The 8,682-nt window shown below is 37.8% G+C and overlaps 2 protein-coding genes across 2 annotated transcripts in view; one reads left to right on the top strand and one right to left on the bottom strand.

The window, feature by feature from the left end:
- LOC144656582 (uncharacterized) overlaps positions 1-8,682 on the bottom strand; it is a 432,902-nt gene that overhangs the window by 328,238 nt on the left and 95,982 nt on the right. The window lies entirely within an intron of this gene.
- On the top strand, positions 2,262-6,742 carry LOC144658496 (uncharacterized). Its single transcript, XM_078518926.1, has 2 exons — positions 2,262-2,383; positions 5,497-6,742. Exon 2 carries the CDS (start codon positions 5,631-5,633, stop codon positions 6,414-6,416), a length of 786 nt encoding a protein of 261 aa, XP_078375052.1. The 5' UTR covers positions 2,262-2,383; positions 5,497-5,630; the 3' UTR covers positions 6,417-6,742.

Here is an 8,682-nt window from a genome sequence, read left to right as displayed (position 1 = left end):
AGCCGAGAAGCAGAATAAGAGCAAAAAAAGACAAAAAGTTAAGAACAAATTTACGTTTGAGGAATGTAGCTGTGGTCGGAATCTCGGTGCAGTTTCGGTGCCCAATGTTTACCTGTGAAAGCCTAAAAAGCCCTCTTGTTTTCCTCACTCGTCGTTCTTTGCGCGGCCCCAGCTAACCGTGGCTGGGCCACAGTGTCTTTTAGGCATTCAAATGCAAGATGGCGGACACACTGCGATTTTAGCGCCTGAAAGACCCTAAGGGCTGGGTCCGTGAACGAAAAAAAAAAATTTAAATGAATCGCGCACCAAGAGCCCCTCATCCTCTCTTGGCGCACTTATGAACGCGACTGTAATAATAATAACAATCTTTTATTAGGAAGCTCCATCACTTAAAGTGGTTTACATAGAGGTCCTAACACTAGATGTATATTATAAAATGATACAATTAAAATCAATAAATTAGAGCTCAAACCGAAATATAAAAAATATTTACAATATATACATTAAAAGGATTAAAAATACTTAATTATAAAAAGCAGAAAAAAGACACTTCTTAAAAATTGGCAAACTTGCTGAGTTTCTTACAGTTCTCTCTAACTCATTATAGTCTTTGAAACACTGGTACCGCGAACGATGTTTTCCCCAATTGTATTTGATTCTGTACGTCGCTAGAATCAATTAGGCGTAACAGTTACCCATTTATACTCGTGAGCGGAAAGGCACTATGTGGTAGTCTTGGCCAATTCAAGACTAACACATGATCATGATATTAAATGGTACCGGAAAACGCTTGTTGCCGCACCGCTTTGCTCGAGTCCAACGTGATAAGCATTAAGCCGGCGAGCCACCTTTTCCCGTTTTTCCCCATTGGTGGCCATTGATTGACTCGATCAACAAATTGCCGCTCAATCTACCCAATGTGCTTTGGATCTTGGCGAGTCTTGTAGTTGATTGACTATCCTTTTAAAAACGTTATTCCTCGTTCACATAAACAAAAGTCTTCTAGAAAAAGGTACAGCAGGCGGTAGTCAAATTGCTGGCAGAACTTGCTTTTCAATATTAAGTTTTCCATATCTGAGTGGTCGCTTATCAGAGCGTCAACTGGAAATTAAAACATCTGGATAATTATCTCGGTGAAAACCTGCAGCATAATTCAAGACAAAAATTGCCATGTTTTTAGCATTTATAATAGCCGTTAAATTTACCATGTTTTTAGCATTTATAATAGCCGTTAAATTTGCCATGTTTTTAGCATTTATAATTGCCATTAAAAAGCGCTGCGTCCTAACACAGTTCTAAACACAGTCACATTTCTCAAGGTCGATGTAATTCATGGCATAACTACAGAACATTATCATTCAGTTGATTATTTCCTTTATTCCCATCACGAGTCGCTTGGCAGTCTTTTGCTATCGTAAAGAGAAATTAAAAGTTGATCGGTAAACGTGACATTCACAGTAAACTTTTTACCCTCTTGTACTGCGTGATTAGAAATTCGATATCTTGAAAGAATGCGGTAAACTAGATGTTTCGTTTTTCAATTATAGTGCTTATCAAAAGAAGAACCTACTTTTCCTGATTGCACTCACTAAATTTACACTAGTAATGATTTCGCTGTTCAATCGTTTATTCATTACGAAACTCTTCATCCGTTCTAAATGAGATTCATGCCGTGCGCAAAATTAAGTCATCTTAGTCAGCGATGTTGTCAATTATTAATAATGTGTTTAAACAGTTATTTTATCCATTTTTGTGCTTATATCATTCATTGATACCACTTCAATCTTGCGGAATCGTCTTCATTTACAAATTCATTTTGCCTTTTTTGCGGAATTTTCGAAAAAGCGTTTTTAGCAAGTCTATTTTGTCAGAACGTGAGTCGCACTAATTAACTTTCGTGTTTACATCAAGAAACTTTAACACCATGTTTATTGATAACAAACCAGATGCTTTGAACCTATGAATAGACTTTATTTTATTTCTGCTAGAAAGCCAGAAACCATACGGAGCTCGTAACAGCAAGACACATCGAAAAAGATTGTCGAAGGAAGCCATACATGAGCTATGTTTGAGATGATGAGATTGGCCGTTCGTTAGCTGATTGGCACGTGGTAGTTGACCAATAGCGATCCGCGACTAACAGGCTTTGCGCATTTCTCCGCTGTCTGATGTTTTGCTGGATACCGTGGAAACTCAGAGAAACTCGGCGTGTGCATATTTAAGCTCGGACTATCAATACGTACATAATTATATTTTTTTTCTGCAAAAACCTGTCAGAATCGAAGTCGGCTTCAAGTCTGGTCCCTGGTGTTAAATCCCAACCAGCGAAGAAAGGTTCAAGTTCGGAAGAATCGCTTGAAATCGATAGTTCCTTGGATTAAAGGTATGGAATGTAATCGTGTTTAGGATATTTACGAGATAATGCATAATTTCGATGGAATATCTGCTTAGCTCGTAAATGAGTTTTTTCTCTGTTTTTCTTGTATAATTTAAGCAACTTTGTCGGAGCAACATTTTGCAGGCTTACTAAAAAATCTCGCCGATTTTATCTCGATAGATTGTGGATCATATCTTCCGATAGGTTTTGCGGTATTACATTCGGCAAACAAAGCTATTGGTTTACACCACAGTTGATTTAAAGCGGTTGATGCCGGCCAATGTGGTTTATATTCGGTCCTGAGAGCAATAACTGACTTATTGAATCCGTGTCTTTAGACGTAAAAATGCTTTTGGATATGTCGAGACCAAAAGCGTTAAACTATAAAGCATATTAATTTCCTTTTTCTAATGGTGATACTACTAAATCGTAAACGAAAAGCTACTATATAATGACTAGGAACTCATCTATAGTTGAAATATAAATTGGAATGCCGCTAGCTCCTGCAGTTTTTACCTCTATAATGTTCTTTATGATCAAGAAAACATGCGCTCTGTCCCTTGTTATACGAGTTACTTTTCTCACTTCATAAATCTGGCCTGTCTTCCTTTTTGCAAAGGCGATAAAAACGCAGAAAAAATAAGAAAAAACAGCTTTTAACGTTTTGCTCGACAACAAGATACGTACATTTTACTTTAAAATGAGCGAAATACTGCTTTTTGTAGTGTGTCTTCTAAACACCCAATTCTGCAATTCTGCTGTACGCTGGCTTTACCAAAGCCAAAAATTTGTTTGCCGGTGTTTGTAATTCTGTCAATACACACGCTTTTAGCTCGGAGAATATATATTAGCAAAATTTACGGTTAAATTAGTAGCAAAAAGTACGGTTAAAAAGAAAGATTTCCAGCATGTTTCCGAGCCAAAAGTGTGTGCATGTTGACCGAATTACAAACACGCAAATTCGTTGAAAACTGACTACGGAAAAAGAAAAGAAATTCCACCAGTTTTTAGGTTTCAACGAATTGTTTTGATACAACTAAGCTACTGCATAACAAATCGACGGAAACAAGTTTGTTTGATATCATAGAACTTAGAAATAAAGTTGGCGCAGCAGGAAATTCTCAAAAGGTACGACAAAGGCTAATTCGATTTTCCCTGAGGGGATCATTTAATTTCTATTTCAAGCTCAAAAATATCGGTTATGCAGTTAAAAAATCGTCGACACTCGCTTGCACCTAAATGCGTACTTCTGTTATGTTTTGTGGAAAGCCACCATTTAACTAGCAATTCACTCATTCTGTGGTTTTCGATAGACCACATTTGTATAGTATAGTTATAAACAAACTTTTGCCGAACGCTACTCAGTACTAGTTTGGTTAAATTCAGGTTGAATTTCACCATCTGTACCTTCGTAGACTTTCAATAGCGACGTTTATAGCACCTTTTCGTTATTCAACTTTACCTAGTTTATTTTCATAGGCCTTGCAACTGATATTTGTTTATTTTTATGATGAAAGTAATTTTCCGGCAGGATTTTAGTGTTTATATTTCGGACGCAATTGTGGGAAAATTAAGTCACATTTAAATAAAAGCGAAACTTAATTGACATTATGGTGAAAGTTCATCAAAGTGCAGTCAAACAAAAGAGTATCGTACATTATTAAAGAAAACCAGCTTTCAGGAAATCATTGTTCTTAAAATGCTCCAAAATATACAACAGTACTTTTTCATATGCTAGTCTTCCCTACAGTAAAAATGTATTCCAATTTGGCACGCCTTGATTAACAAAATTTCCACGAGTGTTTTTAATTTCAATAAAATTTATTTCAAAAAAGGGTGATCTTCGTCGCATTGAGCGAGCAGCGAATATCAAAATTACTTTTATTTAAAATAACCTACGGCAAAACCTGTGCATGTGTAATGATGCACCATACAACACAGAACAGAACGAGTATGTAACGAAAAAAAACTATTGAAAAAAATTCATTTTTTAGTTTTCTTAAATTGAATTTAATTGAATTAATTTCCTTGCTTATAATATCCTTAGTATCTATTAGTATATACTGAGCGTTTATGGGACAAAAAACATTATCAACCCTAACCTAACAAATTATCTACAGAATATTGCATAACCCTAGCAACGTAGTGAGTTGAAATTAGACATCTGCTATTTTTCCACGCTTTTCGGGAATAGTAGTATTTGCCTAGCGATTACTTTCTTGCTAAAAGTCAATAACCCTGCAAAATAAATAACAGAAGCAAAAAAAAAGTGCATCACTAAAAAAATATATTTTCGAAAGCGCAAGCCCCGGTCAAACGGTCATGATAGTTGATGATAGTTGATGAGAGTTCCAACTATCACGCGCGTTTGAACACGAACTATCATGCACTATCATCAACTATCATGCAGTTCGGACGTGCTCAAATTCGACATGATAGTTGATGATAGTTTTTACCGTTTAATCGCGGGGATGATGGTTTATCGGTCAGTGGTTCAGTCAAAGACGGGCTCAATCCAAGATTCATGGCTTCCGCAAAGGAAATTCTATCGTTCGTCGAAGAAGAAAACCGAAATTTAGATTAATATTTGGACTATAGTGAAGCTGAAAACGAGAAAGTAAGTGGGAAGAAGAAGAGTAAAAACAGCGTCGAGAAAGCACTGAAAATATCACTGCCAAAAGCAAGAGATGGCGTGAAAGCATCGGAAACAAGGAAAAAACATGAAAACATTTCTGCACCGAGTGATAGTGGAGTTGAGAACGAGAAAAGCAAAAATGAAATGCGCGAGCGCATTGCGTGATTTCGACAAACTATCATCAACTATCATGGAGCGTTTGATCGCAAACATGATAGTCAATATGATAGTGAATGATAGTTGGAAGCAGCGAACTATCATCAACTATCATGACCGTTTGATCGAGGCTTACGTGCACATTTTCAGTTGATTATTTTTGTCAGCAACGTCTGTAACAATTAGTGTGATAAAGCGCGCGCACGTTTAGTTAACGTTCTTTAACTTCTCACGATTGCTACAACTGTCTCCTAATGTGGGGTGCAAGTTTAGAGCTTGTTTTAGAAAAATAATCTGTATGATTGCCCTCTGTTTCCATATTTTACAGGACCGTGAATGTAGCCAATAGTAATCGAGTCTCTTATGGAAGTGAAAATAAGATGCCATAAAGAAGAAGAGTAGAAGATGATCAACAATTCAAAGGCGAGAATTCTCTTTCTAAAACAGACAGTAGAGTGAATAATGCTGACTCAAGCTCATCTTGCTCCTCTCACAGAAGAGAATCTTAAGAAGCATCAAAAAGAAACGACGGTAAAGCACATTCTTTTGAAAAAGACTACAGGACGAAGATCAAAAAGCGGAAAGAGCCTTCGTTCCGCGGGCGACGGAGAGAGTATTGAGTTTGTGAGTGACGAAACGTTAAAAGCATCCCTCGATGAACAGAGAGGTAATGAAAAGGAAACATTTCCACCGGTGGAATTACCAAACGACTCAACGACGACTGTTGCGTTACAAAATATGAATGAACATACAGAAACAAATCCCCTACCGGACTCTACCACCACGCGGGCAGAAACGAATTCGAGAGCCGGTAGCAAATCACCTTCTAATGAAAAGGAAGAATTGTCAGAAGAAGAGAAAGCCACTGAACCTTCTAACCAGGAGAAGGGCGAGGGAGGCTACGACAGCGAAAACAATAACGAATTCGAAAAAGAACGCAGTGGAATCGAGGAAGATTGGGATGAATCCTCCTCGAGCTCGCTTGAAAGCGACAGCGACGTTGTCGTTCCAATTAAAGCAAATAGGAGCGATAGAGAAGAGAATGTAGATCCTTACGATACAGCTGCCTCGACTCTGCCGAAGAACCAGCCGAAGCGAGCCGCGAGAAGCGCGGCCGCGAAACGAAGGATTTTTTTTACTGTCTCGCCCAATTCCCTCTTCGTTTCTTACCCTCATCTGTATATTTCAGGAACAAAAACCGACTGCTCGCAGTCTACTAAGTTTTCGATGTTAGTATATTTTTCATAATTCGTCAAAAAAAATCCCGCAGATAAAAATACGTACCGGTTTCTTTTTTCGCAAAAATTTATTCCATAGTGGAAATATCAGTTCACATCACCATCATCTTCCCATGTGCATCAAAAATTATGTTGGCGCCTATGAAAACGTCTCTTTTCGACTTTATTTTAGAATATCGTTGGACTAAAAGCGAACATGCTTGCGATAACTCGGGGATAATGTATCAAACTGAACAGAAGTTTATCATAATATCCATTGACAGAGCAGTCAGCCACTCTAAAACAAGACGTCAGACGTTACTGTAACAGATCAACACTTACGGAGTTTGGCTTGAATTGTGACTGTTATTCAAATAATATTGCAATAGAGTTTCGATGCTGTTTGGGCGGTCAGTAGTCATAATAAAAATTAAAAATATGGTTGTATCTGACCTTTGAAATGTAAAAATTAAATTTTCCGCAACCTTTCTGTTGCCTTCCTCAGCAGAAAATGACTAAAAGAATAAATTTAAAAGTTTTAAAAATTGTGATGGTCCCTAAGGGATACAATTAGTGGCAAATACGCTTTAGGGAAAGGCTGGCGTTCATTAACCGCTTCGGTGTTCACAGTGGAATGCAGGATTTCCAAAAAAGCGTTTGTTTCGGCCACCCACGCCACGTTCCAGTATTTCCACATAGTAAGGATGAATGTCATGTCCAGTGGTCTCCGCGTGTTGTTTTATTGCAGACTCATTATTGCCTCGAGTGCCAGGTTTGTGCTCTGCCCCTCGAGAGTTCCAGGATCGTTAACTTCCACCAGTGTACACAAAAGGACACGATTTGCATTCCACTTTGTATACGATGCCAGTAACTTGGTTTTCGTGAGGCCGCTCCTTAGGTTTTCTGAACACTTCACCGAGTGTTTTGACCGGTACACGACAGTTCAGTAAACTCTGTTGGTTGGACCAAGGTGAGGTTACCCTCAAAAATTTCAAGTTCTCAAGATTTATATTGTACTGGGACCCCTTTGGCGGTTGATCAAAAGGATGTTTAAATTGTAACCCGTAGGATCAAAGATGAAAAGTCAAAAACCGGAGCGGCAAGAATTGTTTACTTCTAGTGCAACCGTTTATAGAACGAGCGAATGAGTCCCCAAGAAATTCTCGAAACAGTTAATGGGCAAGCTCTTGTGCCACCTTATTTAAACTCCCCTTGTGTAAATTCCGTTCGAATCCGCTTATTCTGCCGTCACGAAATGTACCGCGTTTAACACAAAACGTGTTTATTTGCACAGTGAGTAATGCGAGGATACAAGCGTGTTTATCGTTAGTTTATCACAAATGACAATAGCAGACAACGTGTTTTTAATTGTTTTGGAGCCAAGCGCTTTTAAATTAAAGAAATCGCGAGCCATATATCACAAGAGAACACTCAACGAAAAGCACGATAAATAGACAAAGCTTCAAATACTCCAGAGGAGTCTCTCATGTTCAATTTAGCTAAATAGCTAAGGTCTTAAAGCGGATAAACCATTGTAAACGGCTAAAACAAGCAAAATGGGAACTTTGACTTCTGTCTAATGCTTCGGGAGAAAGCCGTCTGCTTAATAACTCTCCAGTCGATGTGTTCAAATATTATTCTTCCTCTTAGTTAAATATTAGAGATGGAATATTTTGCTGCCCTGTGAGCTTTACGAGAACGATAAATATACGAATACCGAGGGTCTTGGCGTGACTGCAAAGAAAAAAACATGTTCTCGCCTAAGGGTCATTTTTTCACAAAAAAAAAATAGTTGGTATAAAAACTCTAACCTTTAAACGTAGAAGGGTGTTACTATTTTTATTAAGAGATATATACATCTGCAGCCGAAAAAGAACATTTTGTCTAAATGTTGTGGAATTTGCAGAGCGGGAATTTCTCTCACAACATGCATCGGAGAATTGTTAAAATTCTTGAATGGGGCGAAGCTGAGAAAATTGTCCTTGAATGTGAGATAACAAAAATAGATGAAGGTTTCTCGACTTTTTTTCACCAATCACACACTGTTAACGAATACAAATGATCCAAATTGACGCAAATCCGGCAAATACTGCCTGCCCGTCTAAAAAAATATTTTTCTATAAAAGGTACACTTTTACTAATGTTAAAATAATTCTATTTTTTCCTAAAATAAAATGCATTTGAGTTCATGTTTGCACATGGTGGCAGAGAGATATACGCTTAGGTATATGCCTCAAATAGTTGCGGAAGTAGTACTTACTCAGCTAAGAATTTTTCTGATCCCAGCTGACATTATC

This window comes from Oculina patagonica, chromosome 6 (assembly GCF_052425735.1).
Source record: "Oculina patagonica isolate OP01 chromosome 6, crgOcupat, whole genome shotgun sequence".
Classification (NCBI taxonomy): Eukaryota; Metazoa; Cnidaria; class Anthozoa; order Scleractinia; family Oculinidae; genus Oculina; species Oculina patagonica.
This window is presented reverse-complemented; position numbering and strand designations above follow the sequence as displayed.